Source organism: Callithrix jacchus, chromosome 19 (assembly GCF_049354715.1).
Source record: "Callithrix jacchus isolate 240 chromosome 19, calJac240_pri, whole genome shotgun sequence".
Lineage (NCBI taxonomy): Eukaryota > Metazoa > Chordata > Mammalia > Primates > Cebidae > Callithrix > Callithrix jacchus.
The window spans coordinates 22063584-22086925 of NC_133520.1; the positions used below are offsets into that span (position 1 = coordinate 22063584).

General features: G+C 36.3%; 1 protein-coding gene across 34 annotated transcripts in view; it reads left to right on the forward strand.

The window, feature by feature from the left end:
- The window catches only part of CDC42BPA (CDC42 binding protein kinase alpha), a 327482-nt gene that overhangs the window by 75151 nt on the left and 228989 nt on the right, over nucleotides 1-23342 (forward strand). For 28 of the 34 annotated variants that reach the window (XM_008985299.5, XM_008985309.5, XM_008985304.5 and 25 more), the window contains exons 3-4: nucleotides 9751-9834; nucleotides 17442-17537. In XM_008985299.5, coding sequence (XP_008983547.3) covers nucleotides 9751-9834; nucleotides 17442-17537 — 180 coding nt within the window. Of the gene's footprint in view, nucleotides 1-3537; nucleotides 3696-9750; nucleotides 9835-17441; nucleotides 17538-23342 lie in introns of all 34 variants that reach the window. The other 6 variants (XM_017966458.4, XM_078356686.1, XM_078356692.1 and 3 more) reach the window with 1 other exon arrangement.

The window sequence follows — 23342 nt, forward strand, 5'->3', positions numbered from 1 at the left end:
AAGAACTTGTGGGGGCCAAGGGTCCAATCCTTGTTACTGTTCCAACCTTTGGCTCTCTGAAAGTTTGCTGAAAAATTAACTTACAAAAGGCAGATTAATAGGAGAAAAGGCATACATATTTATTTAATGTGTGCCCATGGGAACATTTATGATGACCCCAAAATATAGGGAGAATTGTCCATTTTTATGCTTAGGTTCAATAAAGTATAGACGGTTGTGTAGAAATATGATTGGAGAAAAAAAGGGTATGATGTAATGCTAACAGACTGAGTAGGAAACCCAGCAAGGCCTGTCTGTCTAAAGTTTTCTTGGCCTTTCTGTGCAGCATTCCTTCCTTTCAGGTGTGGGGCAGGATCCTCTCTGGAATGGGGGTCTGATGACCTACAATGAAACAGGTAAAATCTGATAGTTTTTGTTTGTTTGTTTCTTTGAGACAGAGTCTTGCTATATCCCCCAGGCTGGAGTACAAGGGCGAGATCTTGGCTCACTGCAACCTCTGCCTCCCAGGTTCAAGCCATTCTCTTGCCTCAGCCTCCCAAGTAGCTTGGACTACAGATGCCTGCCTATTTTTTGTATTTTTAGTAGAGAAAGGGTTTCACCACATTGGCCAGGCTGGTCTTGAACTCCTAACCTCAAGTGATTTGCCCACCTGGACCTCCCAAAGTGCTAGGATTAAAGGCATGAGCCACTTTGCCTGGCCAGGTTTTTTGAGACAGGGTCTCATTCTGTCACCCAGGCTAGAATGTAGTTGTGCAATCACAGCTTACTGCAGTCTTGACCAAGCTCCCATCTCAGCCTCCCAAGTAGCTGGGATCACAAGCATGCACCACTATGCCTGGCTAATTTAAAAAATTCTTTTTTTAGAGACAGGGTCTCCCTATGTTGCCCTGGCTGGTCTCGAATTCCTGGGCTCAAGTAATCTTCCCACTTCGGCCTCCCGAAGTGCTGAGATTACAGGCATCAGCCACCATGCCTGGCAATAATTTCCTTGTGGCCAGTTTTTATACTGAAAGGCTGAGGGAAAACTAGAGTAATATTTTTAGGTTTTATGGCTGGCTTTCAGGAAAGGTGGGTTCTAGTTTCCATGACCTAGAGAAGATGGATTCTAGTTTCTGTGGCTTACCTTGGGGGAGAATGGGACTGAGAGAGCAGAAGGTCAAAGAAAAACTTCTGTGTCTAATGCTGCTAAGTTCTTCATTTTGGGGTATTGTTTTTGAGCTCAACAAACTTTGTATTCAACTTTGTGTTCTCAGCAGTTAGCATAATGTATAGCATATAGTAAGGTGGTAAAAAAGGAGCCTGTCATCATTTTTAAGTTGAAATAATGAGGGATTGAACTAGGCCGGTGGTAGTGGGAAAGAAGGGTGGGTGGGAGAAACAGATTCAAAAAAGTCAACTTTGGTTGTTAGTGATAAGGTAAAAGTATAATTCATAAGATGATATTTGCAACTTAAATGAATTTGGTATACAGATTTTTGACTTCTTAAATTTAAGACATTTGCTGAACACACTAGGTAGAATGACCAGAAGGCAACTACAAATAAGGGTCTAGATAGTAAGAGACAGGGATTTAGGTTGGTATTCACTGAGGCTTTGGAATAGGTAATGTAAGTCAGGAAGGAGAGGAGATGTAAAAAAGGTGGAGTAGAGATCCTTGGGGAACAGTATTTAACAGGTTACAGCAAAAGAAAAATTAGTAGTATATTAATTTTCAGAAGTGTCCAGTAATGAAGGGAGGGTAAAGCAGATGAGAATTCAGAACAATTTATTTGGACGTTAGAAAGTTATTATTGAACTTTGAGAGAATAATTTCTTTTTATTATTTTTTTTTTAAGAGACAGGGTCTCGCTATGTTGCCCAGGCTGGAGTGCAGTGGCTGTTCACAGGCGCGATCCCACTACTGATCAGCACGGGAGTTTTGACCTGCTCCGTTTCCGACCTGGGCCAGTTCACCCCTCCTTAGGCAACCTGGTGGTCCCCCGCTCCTGGGAGGTCACCATATTGATGCCGAATTTAGTGCGGACACCTGATCAGTCTAGTAGAGTGAAATAAAAAATAGTTTGAAAGAGGTTGAGAAGCAAACAAACTATGAGCAAATGGAAAAAGCAAGCATGTACTACTCTTTCAAAATGTGCTTTTTGGAGAAATGATGTGTTGTAGAAAGGGATGTAGTAAATGTTCCTTGAGGAAAAGGTAAAATGGGGGTGATGTTTTTGTTTATATTTTTGTTCTTTGATGCGGAATGGTCTTGGAAAAGTTTTTCTGTTGATATCCAGGAGAAAGGGGGATTGAGAGGAGGACATACATTTTTAATGGAATAAGAACAAGAAGGGAAGGAAGGAGAGGGTCTGGGATCAAGATCTCAGTTGGTACTGTTAGCCCTGAAAAGTGGTAGGGTTCAAAAGGAAAAGAGGTATGGAAGTGCAGAAACATTTAGAGATGGCATTAGGGAATGTGAAAGGTCTGTTATCTATTCAGGAGGAAAGCAGGTCATTAATTGCTGGTGGAGAATAGATAGGACAGAAGTGGGATAGTTTGTCATGGCAGGGTGGTACAGGACATTTTGGAATGTTGAGAGTGAAAGAATTAATCTCAGGACTTCAGGTCAATTTGAGGGCTCCGCTGAGATTGAGCTATGGGAAAAAAAAGCAATGATAAAGACTTAAGGACTATATATATATAAAATGACTTTTTTTTTGAGAGACTGAAAAGAAAAAGACAGGGAATTGAAAAATTACTTGCAGTTGCTCGTTAGGATAAGTAAGGCAGTTAGTTAAGGACAGCCAAATTTGCTTTTCTGCCCTATTAATTGAAGAATGGAGTACAGGGCTGGGGAGTTGGTGGCAGCAGATAGCAGTACAGTAATCAGTCAAGTCCTGCCTGGTCACAGGCCAGTGCCATTTAAACATCCAGTATCAAGTCAGAGCACTTTATGTGTGACTGATAATATTAGAGATTTAGTGTGAAATGTCTTAAAATAATTTTTTTTGTATGTTCTTGCTCTATGTGTGTATTTATTCAAATATGTAAAATAAAAACAGCAGGTTGCTGTTAATTTACTCTTATTTTAAGACAGAATTAATTTTGTATAGAAAGGTAGTATAGGCTGGATTATGAGCTTTACTGCTTATTCATTTCTGATGAAAATATCTCTGCTGGGCTTACATACCTTATAGTGTTTATGAACTAGTAGGTTTAGAAATGAAGAGACCCTAAAGAGATAATAATTTCCTCCCAGATGTTTTGTCTTCTACCAGGAATTTGTCAATAGATATATAGGCCCAGTAGATAGGTTCGTCTCTGCATGAATATTTGATAGGAGCATTTCTATCACTTATGCTCTTTTTAAAAAAAAAAATCCATGAAAATAAATGCATCATTTATGTAATTCCTATAAGAAATGCATACATTGTGGAAAACAGTGAGCAAGATATAATTTAAGTTCAGCAGCTCAGTGAATTACAAACCTTCTCTCTACAACTCAATTGTTGTTAGTTACTGCTTAACTTAACGCTGGGTTTTCCTTTTTGCTTTCAGGAAAACCTTTAACTTACGCCCTGGGTGTTGCCTGTCAACAGTTTCCTGGTGGCTCACCGCTTCTGCCTGCTCCAGCCTTGCTCCGGCAGCTTCAAGGCTTCTGGGCTTCAGAGCTTGTTGTGAAAGCTTGCTGCTTTGGCCTGCTACCCCTGCTTCAGGTGTCAAAAGCTTTTAATTAGCTTGCTTCCTCTAATTACTATAACTAGGCCCTTACGTGTCTGCATAGTCCAGTTCTAGGGTCTGAAAAGAGAATTACCTTTAGCCATTCATTCTTCTTTAAAAACACTTTTATTCTGGCTCTCGTGGCATTCATGAGAGCGTAAAAGAAGTTTGAAGTTATATTGCATGATCCACCTTTGATGGTGCTAGTCTTCAGTCTTTAGGGGCAAACTGGTATGGGCATAATGTAATTTTATAGCCAGTGTTTGTTCTGATTGATTGATGCCCATGCTGTCCCAATTTTAAAATATTTTGACTTTTGCTACCGAATACATAAATTGTGTCTCCATAGAAAGGATGTGTCTGGCTGATTTAATAAACTGTTTAGTTTTTTAGTTTGTTTATTAAAGGTAATACTTAGTTCCCTCTGCAATTTTTTAATAAATATTTTGAACACAAATTGTTCACTCACAGAACAGTTTTTAAAAATACGAATACAGTGATTTCAACACATTTTGTAATGATCACCATTAACACGTGTCAATAGGTATCAGAATTATAGGTATGATGAATGGGAAGAACTCCTCAGTACCTATACAACTATTCAGTACTTAGAATAGTAAAGTATATTAGCTGTCTTATCAGTTAGCCAGGGTACATATTCTGGTTCTATTACTTATTAATTTTGTCACTATTAGTAAGTTAATTCTGCAAACATTAGTTTACTAATTTAAGTGGGGATTGTAGAATCTACTTTAGATTGGTGTAAGGATTAAATAAGGGGTAATATATGTAATATGCTTAGTCCAGTGCCTGGCATAGACAAAGCTTTCTATAAATAAGAGTTGTTTTTTATTAATCATAAATGATAGTAGATGATATATAGGGGAAATTAAAAGATTACAAAGGCAAACAATAAATAGTGAACAGCAACAGACAAAAGATAATGAAGACCAAGTTGTGAAGTCAGGACTTTGATGCCTGTTAAGAGAGCAGAATAAGCTGGAATAAGCTGACAGACGTTTAATAAATCACAAAATCACAGTTGTATCTCTTTTGTCATAATACATTATTTTTGAGTTTTAGTATCAGTTTAGTTTTATACTTGCAGCTGAGATTATTGGTGCTGTTCAACTTTGCATGTATATATGCCAACATAGATTACCAGTCATTCATCATTAATTCAGCTGATGTTTGTTGAGTACCTGTAGGTTCCCAAGTACTAGGTATGTACTAGTGAACAAATAGGAAAAAAAAAATCCCTGCCCTCATTAGCTCATATTGTAGTGAATGGAGCAAACAATGAATTACATAAATAGAATATATAGTTCATGAAATATGATAAGAACTAATGGGAAAGGGAAGCAAAGAAATGGGTTAGAAAATGTCAAGGGCAAAGTGACATTTCAGTGAAGGAGTGAAAGCTGTGTGGCTTTGTGGGGGTAGAGTATTCCAGGCCTAGGGATCAAGAAGTGCAAAGGCTATCAGTTGGGATTGAGCAAGGTGATCATTATGGCTGAAGCAGAGTGAACCAGGGGAAAAGTAGCATGAGGTCAGGGAGGGTGGAGGGCCAGAACATATTGGCCCTATAAGGCATAGTAAGGATTTTCACTTTTACTTGGAGAGAGATGGGAAACCATTGAAAGCTATGAAGCAGAGGAATGTCATGATCAGAGTGTCATGATCTGAGCTACATTTCAACAGGGCCAACTGTGGCTTCATTGTTGAGGTTAGACTGGATTGTGGAATGAGAGGGCAGGAGTAGAGAGGTCAGGTAGGACAATCAAGGCAAGTTTATGTGTGTGGTTTTTTTTTTTTTGAGACAGAGTCTCACTGTGTTGCCCAGGCTGGAGTGCAGTGGCACGATCTTGGCTCACCGCAACCTCTACCTCCTCGGTTCAAGTGATTCTCCTGCCTCGGCCTTCCTAGTAGCTGGGACTACAGGCACCCACCACCACACCTGGCTAATTTTTGTATTTTTGGTAGAGATGGGTTTTCACCACGTTGGCCAGGCTGATCTTGAACTCCTGACCTCAGGTGATCCACCCACCCCCGCTTCCCAAAGTGCTGGGATTACAGGCATGAGCCACCATGCCCAGCCCCAGGCAAGATATAATGGTAGCTTGGAATGGGTTGGAACAGAGGAGGTATGGTGAATGAATTCTTGCTATATGCAGGAAGACTAGATTTATAGAACTCCCTGGCAACAGTTTCTGTATTCTACAACCTGTAAATTAAGAATGAACATAAAATATTGTTACAGCATTCTGTAACTACAATTTGTAACTACAGTTTGTAGCTTCAAATGATAGTACATTGTGTTTAAGAACTGACTTGTATACATTTGTCACTTAGTGATTATTTCTGTAGTGTTTAGAGTTTTTTAACATCATGTTTTTACTGTGAAGTCTTTCGAGATATTGCTAGTATTTTAAAAAATATGTCTTTGTTCTGTGTTAAATTATAGTCTTGCAGTTCATTAAAATTAAATGTACTTTTAATTTTGATCAAGCTAAACAAGAAAGGACGTTTTAACATACTACACTCTTATATGTTCTTGAAAATATAGGACCCGAAGTTAGAGTTCTAAGAGAATCCTCCTCTTCTTGATTTTCAGCTCCTGAAATGAATGTGAATATGACTTGCAGTGTTAAAGGAGAAAACCAACATCAGTTTGATTTTATTTTGTTACTTTGTAAGCTTCATATTCTTTTCTCATCATCTATCAATTCAATAATTAAAGAATATTTCCTGAACTGACTTTCATTTTACCACACACCTTATTCCAGAAAAGATTTTAGGTAGCTCATGAAACTGTTATAAGATAGCTTTGAAATGTTTTTCACCTGGCAGCAGCATGGCATTCTTGATGACCACAGATGTGTAGAACGGGTCTCATTTTAGCCCTTATCAGTTACACCACAATACCATGATAATTTATGGTCATTTCGTGACCAGGATGTGATGTGGTATCCCGTACTACTTCATTCCATGCTTTAAATTTTATGTGTTTTATATGGAAAATGTAGAAAAGCAAGTAGAAATTGCATCACCTAGAAACACCTGATCTTCTAATATTTTGCTTCTTCTCTTAATATACATGAAGCATAGAAATTTATGGTACATATTTTATGTGTGTGTACATATATACAGAGAGAAGAAAATCACAGTGTACACACTTTAATAAACTTCATTAACATTATACTGTGAACTTTTCCCTATTAACATTCCTCAGTAATTTTTTTCAAGTGTATGAGTAATTTTTTTCCAGTGTATGAGTAATTTTCTGTCATAATGTGATATGTCATATTTAATCAAAATGATAATTTAGAATATTTAAGTTCATTTCAATATTTTACTATTGAAATCCACACCGGTGAATATTGTGGTTTGGTTTTTATTTGTAGATAGATATACTCAACTGAGGGTACTTCTATCCATATTTCTATGTAAATATATATAAGTATAAAATTATAGAAAGTTAGAAATTAAAGAGATGAAAGGTTTTTTATTTTGGTAGTTGAAGAAACTGAAGAAATTGAGAGTTACATTCCTTGCCACATATTAGAGGTAGAGTAAATGGCAATGAAGAGATTGGGCAATACTGTGCTTAGTGCAATGCCTGTCATATAATCATAGCTAACACTTATTGAACGCTTACTAAGCCCCAGGCCCTTGAAAAACTTGAAAATGTTTTTCACCTTGTAGCAATATGGTGCTGATCACTGCACAGGTGTGTATAATGGATCTTATTTTGGCCCTGATCAGTTACACCTCAATAATTAGTGGTCAGTAATCCCAAGTACAAGGATTATACTTTTATTAATTTTAAAAATCTTTACCACAAAGTATTGTTATTAACCTCATTATCATGACAATTAGGACGCTGAAGTATTGAAAGGTTAAGTTCTTTGTCAAGAGTGACACAGCTAATGAAAAAAGCAGGATTCAAACCCAAGTAGTCTGGCTTCAGAATCCATGCTATCACCACTCCATAAAACAGCCATAGTAAATGCTAGCTAAATGTTTGAGCGTTCAGTAAATATTAGGCATTATCATTTCTACTGCACAGCTGTATAATCCAGAGGTTGTTTTGGTTCCAGTATTTCTGGATTTTAGAAGGGTAATTTAGTGTGTATACTCTATTTTATATAACATTCCCATTGGGGTTTGGAGCAGCACTTCATACACAGATATATTCATGTTTCTTCAGTGAAGCATGTGTGTTTTTATATTAAATGAGGTTAAAAAACAAGATATCAATAGCCTGATGTCACTACATGCTGCCAAATGAGTTATGAAAACATTTTGTCTTTTAGAATTGCAGATAAGGGATTATGGACTTATATAAAACTCTTAGCATAGTGCCTGGCATTTAGAATGCATTTCTCCTCCTACTAGATTTATACTAGTAGTATTGAGTGGGTACTACTGCTACCACTACTGTTATTAGTAGTTATCATCAGATGCTTACATACTTATACATATGGAAAATTGGTGAATTGTAGGGTACTGCTGTCACTTTTCTCACATTGTGACCTTAGGAGGGGAAGATACCTAAGTTTTGGAGTCTTTCAGCTATTCTTCCCTTAATCAGAATAAGAAGCTGTAAGCGATAGCATTCTGTGTGTTTTCCCCACCCTAAATTTAGGCTTGTATAGCTTAGTGCTCCTGTCCCTCTGTCCAAGTGCACTCCCAATCATGCAGGGTTTGATTTTAGAGTCTAAGTCATAGCTCAAGTGTTATTTTCATCCTTTTAGAGATCTTAGTGAAACAGTGTTTCAGGTTTTTTCTTATTCTTCATTACATCATTCTTTAAGTATGAGCCCATTGGGAGAACAGTAATTGACCCATCATTTCTTCAAATATGACAGAAGACTAAAGTGATTGCGTTTGATATTGAGATACTTCCTTTTCTTTCTCACCATTTTAATTGATGAAAAACAATAATCACAGTCATTATAACAACTAATAACAATTACCAAAAAATATTCAGTATTTATAAACTTATTGTAATTATATGGTCATATTACTTTTATTGAAGTCTGATTCAAATATAAATTTATTAAATAACCTTGATATGCACATTTGCTCTAAGTTTTTTTTGGCACTTGAATTTAAACCTATTCTCTAATTTTGGAAATATCCCATTGATCAGCAGTTTGAAGATCTGCTGCATATAGTTTGACCTCCCTTTCTGCATATTAGGGTAGCATTTCTTTTCCTCCCCACCCACCTCCAGTAACTGAAAACAGTCTTACTCAACCTTTGTCTTTCTCTCTTGTAGGCGAGCCTCAGGCCTATAGTAAATCCAGTGGGCTGGAAGTGCACTTAGAAATTATCTGGTTAAACTGAAACAGAGAGATAGAAATAGAAATGTCATCAATTTGTTGAGAGCGAGAAAGGGATTTTATTTATGTATTTGATAGTTTTTGATCCACAATTGAAATAGAAAATACAGAAATGTTTCTTTTTTTTTCTTTTTGGAAGGGATGTGTAAAGTCTAGTTTTTGTAAAATTATTAGTTTTAATTGCTGTAGGTATGTGTTATGTATATGTGTGTATGTGGATTATGGTATAGTATGTAAGAGGATGTGGTATGAAAAATAGGATTGTTTTCAGTTTATTTCATATTGTTTGATCCTCATAGAACATATTTGTTTTGGCAGCAGGCCTTCCTTGTAACATGGTATTGGAATTTTGTGTGCATTATTTAATAAGCTCTAGTTCTTTCCTGTTGAACATTTTGTTCAGTTTCTAATGATAGTAGACATTGAGTTTAAATTCCAGAGCAGAACTCTTGAGAAGGGGGATATAATGTATACTTACCAACTAATACAGTGTTCATTCACAAATATAGTTACTGGTTTGGCACATGTTCACTAACTTTTCATCTGACAACATTATTTAATTTAGGATCTTAGAATTTGAACTGCATTGAAATAATTGATAATTGGTACTTACTTTTTTACAGAGAGGAAAAAGGAAAATGGATGGCTGAAAAAATTATTATTTGTCATATTTTAAAATTTATATTTTTGTTATCTTTTCCAGGTTGCTGTAGTAAAGCTAAAAAATGCAGATAAAGTATTTGCCATGAAAATATTGAATAAATGGGAAATGCTGAAAAGAGCTGAGGTAAGAGTCTTATGTACTAGAATATGTAAGTATTTGAGAAATATTTTTCAGGAACTATATAATTACATAGAACTCATTAAATATTATTTGGTAACATTATGGTGACTTTTTAAGGCATAAAAGACAAGTTCAACACAGTTATGGTATAATTATGATGAAGGTTACAATCCATAATGCTAATTTAATATTAGTGGGATACTAAATGGAAACCCTTGTAATGTGGGGCTTATGCAGCTATAATTAAGGGATGGGTACAGACTACACTCTAGAAAGACATTTTGTAATGACTAATTTCTAATATGACATTGCTTGTTTATATTATTTTGTATTCATCTATCTTCTGTTACAAGCAAAAGTCAGCAGGAGTTTTGAACATGCCCTCTAGGAATTCTGTTTAATGCTGAATAATCAGCAGTCACTTTATATTTTGTTTTATGTTACAGGAGTTATAGTAAAATCGATTAGTGCAAGAATTGCCGGCATTTTAATGTAGATTTGAGAGAAGGATTGGCTGGAGTGATGTTAAAAATATCCAGCACCTGGTATGGCCTGGTCAGAACTGACATCACACATAGATTTGGGGTGAAGTTCTAGGGGTCCCCTGCTGTGCTGTGTCATGGTGAAGGGTTGCGTGGGGTAGGCATTCTGAGGCTTCAAGGAAGCAGAACTTAACTGGTGTAGAATTCTGTCAGTATTTTAACTGGTAAAAGGTGATACTGATCAGCAGGCTGAGTATTAGCCCTGGAAGTTGGCAAGATTTGTAAGAGAATAAAGAGAAATTTGCCCCTAGAAATCTTCGTTTATCTGTCAGCACTTGTAGCAACCCAAAGATGAACAGACATAATAGGGAAAAGCAAAAAGCGTTCCCATGATGACGGATATGGTGGCATTGAAAGTAAAAACTTCATTATTTATTTCTTTGGAGAAATTTGAAAACACAAAGAAGAAACTATAATCACTTTTGTTCTGTTACCCAGAAATAATAACATTTTGGTCAAGTTTTTGCTTCTAGGTTTTTTTCTAAACTCTGGGGGGAAAAAAAAACCCTCTGAAGAGAAGCACAAATATATTCTTTGTAAAACAAATAGTAGCATATACTGATTAAGCTAACATGTTCTTTTATCACCCAAGTTCATCCTTTCTCTACCTCCCAGAAGTAATTATTACTTTTAAAATATTATTTATTCATTAAACACTTTTTTGGTTTTATATATTTAGGAGATACAGGTCAGATTTCTTATATGCATATATTGCGTCGTGGTGGAGTACACATCTAGTGAACCCGTCACCCAAATAGTGAACATTGGACCCAGTAGTCAACTTTTCCATCTTCACCCCCTTCCCACCCTCCCATCTTTTTTAATCTGCAATGTATTATTCCACTTTGTATTTCCATGTGTACTCATGGTTTAGCTTCCACTTATAAGTGAGAACATGTGGTACTTGGTTTCTGTTTCTGAGTTTTTTCTCTTAAGATAATGGCCTCCACTTCCATTCATGTTGCTGCAGATTTTTTTTTTTAACATATGTACACACACACACACACACACACACGTATGTATACACACCATATTTTCTTTATCCAGTCCTGCGTTAATGGGCAATAAGTTTGAATCTGTGACTTTGCTATTGTGAATAGTGCTGATAAATGTTTGAGTACAGGTATCTTTTTGATATAATGATTTTTTTCCCCCTTTGGGTAGATACCCAGTAGTAGTGGGACTGAAGGATGGAGTGGTAGTTCTATTTTTAGTTCTTTGAGAAATTGATGTACTGTTTTCCATAAAGATTGTACTAATTTACATTCCTATTAAGTATATAATTGTTCCTTTTTCCTCTGCATCCCCGAGAGGTAATTATTGTGTAGTAATATCCTGTTTGACAAAGTATCTGAGAGCTTTAATGTCACATTTATCACTGGGATATGTGCCAGTGTCCATTATATTCAACAACCTTAGTTTTTACGTTTAATTTCCATAAGACTGAATTGTCTTAACTGTAACTGGTTGAATTTCTCAAGGAGTAAATACCAAGATTGAGCTGACTGTGCAGTTATTTGTTAGGGATTACTTTTGAGATCAACACCTGTAGAAGGGAATGGAGGAAAATAGGACTTGTAAAGTTGTCCCATCAGCTTCAGTTGATTCCACTGGGAGCTCTGTAGCAGAAATGGCCCTTGGGAAGTGTCCTACATTGGGTCAGAGTGTCTAGACCTTTATACACCTGCCTCCATTAGACAGTGGACATGAGCTACCCCTGAAGGACATGGCCTTGGACTGGTAGGCTTTCTTTAGCTGATGCAAACCCTGAAGGTGTGACAGCATTCCCAGCAGCCGGAGCAACAAATCCTGTTATTATAAAATAGGAAATAATTAGCCAGACATGGTGGCACACACCTGCACTCTTTCAATTTTTAATAATAAGATAAAACAGTTTGGCAGAAATAACAAGTGTAGTCAATTTTCTGTTTCAGAGTTACAATTTTTAAAAAATTAAAGTTTATACTTTTTTAAATGAAGCCGTATACATTGGGTAAGAATTGGGAAAAGGAAGGATAACTAGGTTAGCTTTCATTATTGCTGAAAGTGGCAAAATTGAAAATAAAACAGTATAATTTAAAATTAAATATTTTATTGAATTAACAAGTATTATATTCTGTTTCTGAGACAAGATGGAATAGACTCACTTCTCCCTATTCGCCTGTGAAATACAGTTAAAGATTCTGGACATTATATGTAAAACAAGCATTAGAAGATCCCCACAGGTAGAGAGAATAAGGTAGACTAGCTAGAGACCTCAGAACCTTAGAGTATAAGACCCTTTTGGAGGTCAGTATTATGCTAATAGAAAAACCTGACAAGGACCACACAAAGAAAGTTAAGATAAATATTCCTCATGAATATAGATGCAAATACCCTTAACAAAATATTAGCAAATACAGTTCAGCAGTATGTTAAAAGAATTATATCCGATGCCCAAGTATGGTTTATTGTGGAGATGCAAGACTGACTCCACATTGAAAGTTATACTCCTCAAACTATTTGAGAAAACTATTATCTTTTAAGCAGAAACTCTGCATTGAAACTTTTTGTTTTTTGAGACGGAGTCTCTCTCTGTCGCCCAGGCTGGAGTGCAGTGGTGCAATCTCAGCTCACTGCAACCTCTGCCTCCTGGGTTCACGTGATTCTTGTGCCTCAGCCTTCTTAGTAGCTGGGATTACAGGCATGAGCCACCGTGTCCAGATAATTTTTGTATTTTTAGTAGAGATAGGATTTCATCATATTGGCCATGCTGGTCTTGAACTCTTGAGCTCAGGTGATCCACCTGCCTCAGCCTCCCAAAGTCTGGGATTACAGGTGTGAGCCACCACATCCGGCCTTCAGTGAAACTTTTAAAGAAGAATTCACTTTAAAAGTAAAATTATATTTCTCTGCTTGAATAAGCAGATCTTTATTTAAAAAACAAAAACATTACATTTATAAAAACTCTTCTGTGACATATCCAGCTTTGGAAAACTAGACATAATAAATTACAAATGAGCAGCGAAACTTTTTATTTTTTATTTGTGTATTGTTGATGCTTTAAAACAATTTGTCAAAAGTTTGCATCCAACTTATTTACCTTATTTATTTCTGTTTCAAGCCATATGTCAAATGTATAGTTAATGAGATATGGGTTACTGAAAGGTGCTAGGAAGCCTCCTCTCTTTCTATACCTGGGCAGAATAGTATACTGATATAATCATTGTCCAGTAATTTTACAGATTTATCATTTACAAACTATGCTAGTTTATCACCAATAAGTCTACAGGTTTATCATTTACAGAGTTTGCTAGTTTATCAACAGCCTCCTAAATTAATTAATTAACTACTGCTCCCAATCTGTTCTGTAAATTTTACTTCTTCATATTTGTTCAGTTGAGTACTGACTTTGCTCATTAAGAAATGTCCTTATTCATTTCATGGGGAGATGCAGTATAGTTTACAGAACACTCTCTGTCTTGATACTTAAGGCTTTTTAAAAAAATACTTTAAAAATATTTGTATTTATTTATTGAAGCAGAGTCTTGCTCTGTTGACCAGGCTGGAGTGCAGTGTTGCAATCTTGACTCACTGCCACCTCTGCCTCCTGGGATCAAGGGATCCTCCCACCTTAGCTTCCCAAGTAGCTGGGTCTAAAGGCACACACCACCATACTCAGCTAATTTTTGTATTTTCTGTAGAGATGGGGGTCTCACTATGTGGCTTAGGCTAGTTTCAAACACCTGGACTCAAGTGATCTGCCTGCCTTGACCTCCCAAAGTGCTGGGATTACGGGTGCGAGCCACTGCACTGGGCTGAGAGTTAAACCTTTCTAAGGCTCAATTTTCTCATGTATAAACTGAAGATACTAAGGTCTCATAAGGAGGGTGACAGTATATCTTAGTTTATCTGTGACAGTGCTGATTTATGCCTATTGTTTTTCCTGGCCTATATATTTTATTTTTTAAGTAATTTTTTTTTTAAATAGTTTAGCATAGATTAGAACTCAAAGTTTAATATGTTCTGTTGACTAATATATTTGGAGCTTTTTTTAGTTTTGAGTTATCAGTCAAATGAAATAATGAATGTTTATTAAATTCTAGCTAGAATATTTATAAAATTTCAGATTTCTATTACAGGGAGATAAAGCCAGGAGAAAGTAGTCTCCTAGGCTCTGACAGTGTTTACAAACTCTCTAAAGAATGTTAGCAGTAAACCGTAACCTCGAGTCAATTAAATTATAAAACAGGACTTAATACTATGTATGTAAAGTGATTTTTTTCTTTTCCCCTTAAAGTGAACCAAAGTTTAGTGCTGTAGATTTTCGTAATTTAATTGAAGGTAAAATTGCTCATTTGTTTTGGTCAAGCTTTATTTGTTTTAATGTTTATTATATTGTTATTTAATATATAACTTTAGAAATTCTATTTGGTTAAATAAGATTTGTGGGTATACATGCATAGAAAATGTTAAGGCCAAATGAGTTACAATGTTGATTGTTTTGTAGATCATGGCTGTTGAATTTACCTTGTGGGATATAATAATTAAGCACTTAATATATATATAATACCGTGTATTAATTTTATAGTGTATCTGGAATATGGTATAGCCAACAAGAAAAAAATAGGTAGATTTTTATGTATTGATACAGAAGGATCTTCAAATTCATTGTTACTTGAAAAAAACAACTTACAGAGCACTATAAATATAAACTCATTTGTATAAAGACCAAATAATATAAGGGAGGTCGGATATATGAATATATAATGTGTAATGTGTTGTGTGTGTTTGTGTGCATGCATGCTTATATAGACACAGATTTTTTGAGAGGATTCTGAACAAAGAATAATAGTACTGGACGCAACAATTGGGCATTCAAACTATGGGAATGTGACTCAAGGAGACTTACTTTCTTAGAGTTATCTTTGAAGTTTCTGTCACAGTGTTGTTATTTTTTGTTTCTTTTTGGTTCAGAATTAAAGATAGGCTGGGCACGGTGGCTCACGCCTATAATCCGAGCGCTTTGGGAGGCCGAGGCGGGTGGATCACGAGGTCAAGAGATCGATAACATCCTGATCAACATGGTGAAACCCCATCTCTACTAAAAATGAAAAAATTAGCAGGACATGGTGGCGCACGCCTGTAGTCCCAGCTACTTGAGAGGCTGAGGCAGGAGAATTGCTTGAACCTAGGAGGTGGAGGTTGCAGTGAGCCAAGATTGCCCCATTGCACTCCAGCCTGGGTAATAAGAGTGAAACTCCGTCTCAAAAAAAAAAAAAAAAAAAAAAAAAAAAAAATTAAAGATAATGTATTACAGAATTACGATATTTAAAATTCATTTTTAGTCTGGGTGTGGTAGCTCATAGCTCACTCGCACTTTGGGAGGCTGGAAGATTGCTTAAGCCCAGTAGTTTAAGACCAACCTGGGCAAGATAGTGAGACCTCTTCTCTAGAAAGAAAAAAAAAAAAAAATTAGCCAGGCATAGTGGCATGCACCTATAGTCCCAGCTGCTCAGGAGGCTAAGGTGGGAGGATCACTTGAGCTCCGGAGCCTGGGCTGCAGTGAGGGTGTGATTGCACCACTGCACTCCAGCTTGGGCAATAGAGATCCCATCTCAAAAAAGAAAGTAAGAAAATTATTTTCTATTTTTGATCATACATTTCTAGGTTCTCCAAGATATACTTTTATGGTGGTGGAAATGTATTCTCAGAATAAACTACAACTTTAAAAATCAATTTGAAAAAACAATCCATTAGAGAAATGGACAAAGTAAACAATTAAAAGACAAAGTTCAGTTGTCAGATAAAATGTATATAAAGTTATTTATCTGTACCTGTAATTAGGAATATGTTATTAATTAAAGGAACATTTCACATGCATCATGTTGGCAACAACTTAAAAGTCTAATAATGTCACATGTAGTTGAGGATGTGGGGAAAAGCAGAGCTTTCAGATGCTGGGTGGAGGAGTAATTGGTATAGCACTCAGGAAAGAAAATTGGCTGTCTCTGGTAAAGTTGAAATTAGCATTTAGTATTTCTATTTCTAAGTGTATACAATGGAAAAACTCTTGCACATTTGTACAAAAATGTTTACTGCAACATTGTATATAATAATACAAAACTGGGAATAACCTATGTTTCCATGGTTGGGTGTTGCATAAATAAATTATAGTGCATTTAAACAATGGTATGCCATAGCAGTTAAAAGAACAGTCATTCTTGAGAAAAAAAAAATTACAAACGGATAAATAAAATTATACCATTCACATAAATCTTTTCTTTTTTTTTTTTTTGAGACAAGGTCTGTTCTGTAACTCAGGTTGGAGTGCAGTGGTGCCATCTTGGCCCACTGCAACCTCTGCCTCCTGGGTTCAAGCAATTCTCCAGCCATAGCCTCCCAAGTAGCTGGGATTACAGGTTTATGATACCACACCTGGCTAATTTTTGTATTTTTGGTAGAGACAGCGTTTTACCATATTGCCCAGGCTGGTCTCAAACTCCTGAGCTCAACCGATCTGCCTGCCTTGGCCTCTCAGAGTGCTGGGATTACAGGCATGAGCCACTGTACCCAGCCCATGAAAATTTTCAAAACACCAGCAAATCTATTGTTTATAGACGTAGAGATGTATGATCAAAGCATGTTATTGGTGGACTATCCACTGACTTCAGATTATTGATTACAACTGGTGCAAAAGGGAAGACAATGGGTTCACTGTTTGGAGTAGGAGTAGGAAGACCACAATTTATATTGTATTTCTTTTAAAAAAAATCAGAAGTAAATATGGCAAAATGTAGACATTTATAGTATCTAGATGGTGGGTTGGTCCATGGTTCTTAAATTATTCTGTACATTTTTCTGATTGTTTTGAACTATAAAAGTATTTGTTAATATAAAGTATATTTTTAAAAGGTATTATTCCAGTAGCCCAGTTTCTGAGGGTTCTTTGAAACTTGTGTTATTGAGAAGTCTTATAAAAACCAAGTGTATTCCTTTTCCAGAACAGAAATAATAGAAACATACTAAGTAATTCTTTGCATAGTTTTACATAAAATATGCTCTAAAAATTTTCCTCTTGCTTTTCAGACAGCATGTTTTCGTGAAGAAAGGGATGTATTAGTGAATGGAGACAATAAATGGATTACAACCTTGCACTATGCTTTCCAGGATGACAATAACTTAGTAAGAATCATTTTTGTATTTTTATGTACTATTTTTTTTGTTGGAAGAATTAGCATTATTTTTATTTAAGCATTGTTTAAATGTAGGTTTCATATAGAAAATTACTGCATTTCACACAGAGTAAGTTGTTCACTTGATAAGTGTTTTTTTTTTTCCTCCCTGGAAATTTGATACCTTTTTATTGGAATTCTTTATGCTAATAAGCAAGTCAAAGCTAAATCCAAACATTTAATTTCTATTAGTTAAGTTCCGTAGAAGGTCTTCAGGAGTTTTTAATGATTTTCCCAATATATTTTATTCATAGTATTCTATTGCTTTTTAGAATTTTACATATTTTTCTAAGTGGCTATGTGCTGTGTTAAGTAGAGCCACCTTTAAAACATAGGCTTTGTCTGATTTCATATTGAGATAAGATACTTCACAAAAGTTGAGAAAACAGCTTGGAGGAAAATCAAAATATTAGAAGCACTGCCAATTGAGAATTAATAAGAATGAAGAGATAAATGAGTGAATAGGAAAATAAGATTAAATCTATCACAATTGAGTATGCAACTGCTTGACCTGCTATTCGAGGCTCCTCATTGTCTGACCCCGATTTTTATTTCCAGGTTTATTCTTTAGCATACCTGTATTGAAATCCTCCTGTGTGTTACACACTACACCAAAAACTGGAATATAAAAATTAATGGGATTTTTTCAGTCATTTGACAAATACTTATTGGATTGGCTTGTTGCTTTCCTTCTACCTTCTTTCATGATGTGCTTCTTTCTTTCCTTTCCCTTACTTCTTTTTCTTCTTTTTTTTGATGGTGTCTCCCTCTGTCACCCAGGCTGGAGTGCAGTGGTGCTGTCTCAACTCACTGCAACTCCCTACCAGGCTCAAACGATCCTCTGATCTCAGCCTCCTGAGTAGCTGGAACTATAGGTGTATGTCATCCTGCCCAGCTAATTTTTTGTGTTTTTGGTAGAGATGGGATTTCACCATGTTGCCCAGGCTGGTCTCAAACTCCTGAGCTAAAGTGATCCACCTGCTTCAGCCTCCCAAAGTGTTGGGATTACAGGCGTGAGCCACTGTGCCTGGTCAGGGTCTCTTTTCTTATTCTTAAATTCCCATGAGGGGAGCCAGGCAGTAAATCCAAAATCAAGTAATATTTTCAGATTATTTCACATGGAGAAAATACTACTTTTATTCGAAGATAAGTCAGTAAAGACTCCTTTAAGGCAAATAGTAATTAGCTAAACCAAGAAGAAGATGGAGAGAGAGGGCTTGTGGTAGGCAAAAGTATAGAGATTTGAAGTCAATACTTGTTTGTATTGACTGAAGAGGCTTGGGGAGAAGGGAGGCAGGAGGGGGAACTTAAATAGCTAACATGTTCTTATATGTTCTGCTAAGCAAATTAGACTTTTGCAACCATGTTTTTCGATTGGGGGTGGTCATGAAACTCTTGTGTATGTTTTTAAATTTCATTATATCTGAAAGCCTAGACAATATAGCATATTACAATAAAACTGCCCAGACTGATCTGTTGCTTTCCTCCTTCTACCTTTCATGGTTTCTCAGGAGTTCCTCACAGAGCAAAGTATGAAACCTACTGTTTTAAGACTATAGGAAGGTTTGTGACTGGAAAGGACTAGGGTTGTTTGAGAGATGAGAGGAAGGCCAGTGTGATTATAGTAAGCAAGGAAAGAGAGGTATAAAATGAGGCTTTGAGAGCATAGATCATATACATCATGCTGAGGAGTCAGATTTTACTTGAATTTCAAGAAGAATTTTATGGAGAGTGAAATAATCAGTTTTACATTTTACATGGAACATGATGACAGCATTGTGGATTATGGATTTCAGGGATAAAACTAGAGGCAAAGACACTGGTTAGGAGACTTTTACAAATTCAGGTGACAGATGGGGAGGACTTGAATAAAGGTGATAACATCCAAGTAGGGATGAAGAGGAGGGGATGGTTTCACATTACTATTTAGAAAGTAAAATAATTAGAACTTTATGTATTTGGTGGACGTCAGTGGAGGAGAGAGTAGTCATAATAATTTTTGTTGTTTCCAATGCCTGACTTACAGGAATCAGTAGTCATTGATTAACTGAATTGGGGAATAGAGGAGGAAAAGAAAATTTAGAGTAGGGGGAAAATGATGTGTTTAATTTGGTAGATGTTTGGTTTGAATTGTAGTGTGATGCATTCACTGGGTTGGATATATAAGTCTGGTGCTCTGTATATAGAGTGAATAGCACTGCACATCTTTGAGTACTATTTTATAGGTCAGGTTTTGGCAGACTGTGGGCTGCAGCTCAAATCTGGCCTACCACTTGTTTTTGTAGAGCCTGCAAGCTAAGAATGGTCTTTACATTTTTAAATAGTTGAAAAAAATCAAAAGAATAATACTTTCTGGCACATGAATATTATATTAAATTCAAATTTCAGTCTCCCTAAAATTTTATTGTAACACAACTACATTTACTGATTTACATACTGTTTGTGGCTGCTTTTGTGGCACAATGGCAGAGCTGACTAGTGACAGAGACTGGCACTGTGACAAAGGGTAACACAGTGTATGTATTACTCTCATTTTGCATTGCTGCTTAGTATACTATAAATTGCAGTGACACATAGTTATAACTTGATAGTATTTTGAATGCTATGCATATTGCTGTACCCCATAACATTTTATTATTATTTTTTTTAATAGTCCATACTCATCATGACAAAATAAGGCAAGAAGTCTTCAGATATTAGGCTTTTAGACACAGTAGTGTGGATTATTTTGTTATGGATTAAATGGGAGAGTATTGTGTTTATTATGCAACCACACTACAATAATACTAATACAATATACATCTACATTTCCAGACTAAGCACTCATCACACATTCCCAACTCACAGGGTATCTATTGCAGAAAAACTTCATAAAAATAAAAATGAAAATGAGTACATCTGTAGTAAGTTTCTGAGTAGCTCATTTGTTAGCCAAGCAAGGAATGCCACTTAGTGATGTAAAATTAATTAAATGCTGTTTGATTGCAGCAGCTGAAAAAACATGCCCAGGGAAAATAAACTTGTCTAAGACTATGTATTAGCCTTTTCATGATAACAATTGCTCAAAGAATCGAGGAAACTGCTAGCACATCAGCGTTTGATTATAAAACCAGAGAAATGTGTGGACGTTTGTTTTTTCTTATTATGTAAGTACTTACATTATATCCCTGAGTTTACCTTTTGGCTTGCCAAGCCTAAAGTGTTTGTTATATGTCCCTTACAAAAAAGTTGGCCAACTCCTGTTGTAAATAACAGTGAATAAAAGGAGTAAATGAAAATAACTGAGTAATGCTTGTAAAATGTGAAAATAGGCCATGCGTGATGGCTCATGCCTATAATCCCAGTGTTTTGGGAGGCTGAGGTGGAAGCATCGCTTCAGTCCAGGTGTTCAAGATCAACTTGGCTTCAAGATCCTTTCTCTACAAAAAAAAGTTTGGCGTAGTGGTACACACCTGTAGTTCCAGCTACCTGGGAGGCTGAGCTCAGGAAGTTGAGGCTGCAGTGCAGTGAGCTATGATCACACTGCTGTACTCCAACCTGGGTGACAGAGAGAGACCCTGTCACTAAAAAACAAAAAGAAAAAGTGAAAACAAATGTGCCTAGAGAAGACAGAGGGACCCATGAGGAAGAAAACAAATGGAAATGATCAGAGCAAGAAAGAAAATCACGATATCGCACCATGGAAACTAAGAGTTGGTGGAGGAAATGGTCAAGTGTTAAATATAGTGTTTGGCTCCAAAAAAACAAAAGGAAATATGGTATTCACTTACAAATCCACATTTCAGCCTCAGGGGAATATCCTTCATTCTCAAAGGTACTCTGTACTCTACATTTTGCCCTTGTTTTTGGTATCTATGATACGTTTAATACCAGTACCATTTCTCTTCCCTGTTCCTGTAGAAGTCCAGCTAGTACTTTTAAATTGTGCCAAAATCCATCTTAAAATAGTCATTTCCAGAATTGCCCATTGAAATTCATCTTTCTCATCTCATTCTGACTTTACATTTTAAAGTTATTAATATTGCGTAACTAATACACATATGTATATATCTCTGACTATTTAAATACAACTTCAAAAAACATTTACATCTTTAGCTAAAATGAAATTAAAGGTTTTTCCAACCTCACTGGAAACAAGAAAAAAACTTAAAAGTTTATATAACTTTTCAAAAATCATATATCTATATATATAAAATTGCACTTTAGGTGCTGGGTTACATGTGCAGAACATGCAGGATTGTTGCATAGGTACAAACATGGCAATGTGGTTTGCTGCTCCATCCCCTGCTGTCCCTCCCCTATTCCCCCGCAACAGACCTCAGTGTGTGATGCTCTGCTCCCTGTGTCCATGTGTTCTCATGGTTCAACACCCACCTATGAGTGAGAACGTGTGGTGTTTGATTTTCTGTTCGTGTGTCAGTTTGCTGAGAGTGATGGTTTCCAGATTCATCCATGTCCCTACAAAGGACACAAACTCATTGTTTTTTATGGCTGCATAGTATTCCATAGTATATATGTGCCACATTTTCCTTGTCTAGTCTATCATTGAAGGGCATTTGGGTTGGTTCCAGGTCTTTGCTATTGAAACAGTGCTGCAATGAACATAAGTGTGTGTGTGTCTTTATAATGGAATGATTTATAATCCTTTGGATATATACCCAGTAATGGGATTGTTGGTTCAAATGGAATTTCTATGTCTAGGTCCTTGAGGAATCGCCACACTGTCTTCCACAATGGTTGGACTAATTTGCACTCCTACCAATAGTGTAAAAGTGTTCCTATTTCTCCACATCCTCTGTTGTCTCCAGATTTTTTAATGGTCGCCATTCTAACTGGCATGAGATGGTATTGCAGTGTGGTTTTGATTCGCATTTCTCTAATGACCAGTAATGATGAGCATTTTTTCATGTTTGTTGGCATCATTATATGTCTTCTTTTGAAAAGTGTCTGTTCATGTCCTTTGCCCACTTTTGAATGGGTTTGTTTTTTTCTTGTAAATCTGTTTTAGTTCTTTTTAGATTCTAGATACTAGCCCTTTGTCAGATGGGTAGATTGCAAAAATTTATTCCCATTCTGTTGGTTGCTGGTTCACTCTAATGATTGTTTCTTTTGCTGTACAGAAGCTCTGGAGTTTAATTAGATCCCATTTGTCTATTTTGGCTTTTGTTGCCAATGCTTTTGGTGGTTTAGTCATGAAGTCCTTGCTTATGCCTATGTCCTGAATGGTTTTGCCTAGGTTTTCTTCTTGGGTTTTTATGGTGTTAGGTCTTATGTTTAAGTCTTTAATCCATCTGGAGCTAATTTTAGTGTAAGGTGTCAGGAAGGGGTCCAGTTTCTGCTTTCTTCACCTGGCCAGCCAGTTTTTATAACACCATTTATTAAACAGGGAATTGTTTCCGCATTGCCTGTTTTTGTCAGTTTTGTCAAAGTACAGATGGTTGTAGATGTGTGGCGTTGCCTCCGAGACCTCTGTTCTGTTCTGTTGGTCTATATCTCTGCTTTGGTACTAGTACCATGCTGTTTTGATTACTGTAGCCTTATAGTATAGTTTGAAGTCAGTTAGCATGATGCCTCCAGCTTTGTTGTTTTTGCTTAGGATTGTCTTGGCTATGCAGGCTCTCTTTTGGTTCCATATGAAGTTTAAGGTGGTTTTTTCCAGTTCTGTGAAGAGGGTCATAGGTAGCTTGCTGGGGATAGTGTTGAATCTGTAAATTACTTTGGGCAGTATGGCCATTTTCATGATATTGACTCTTCC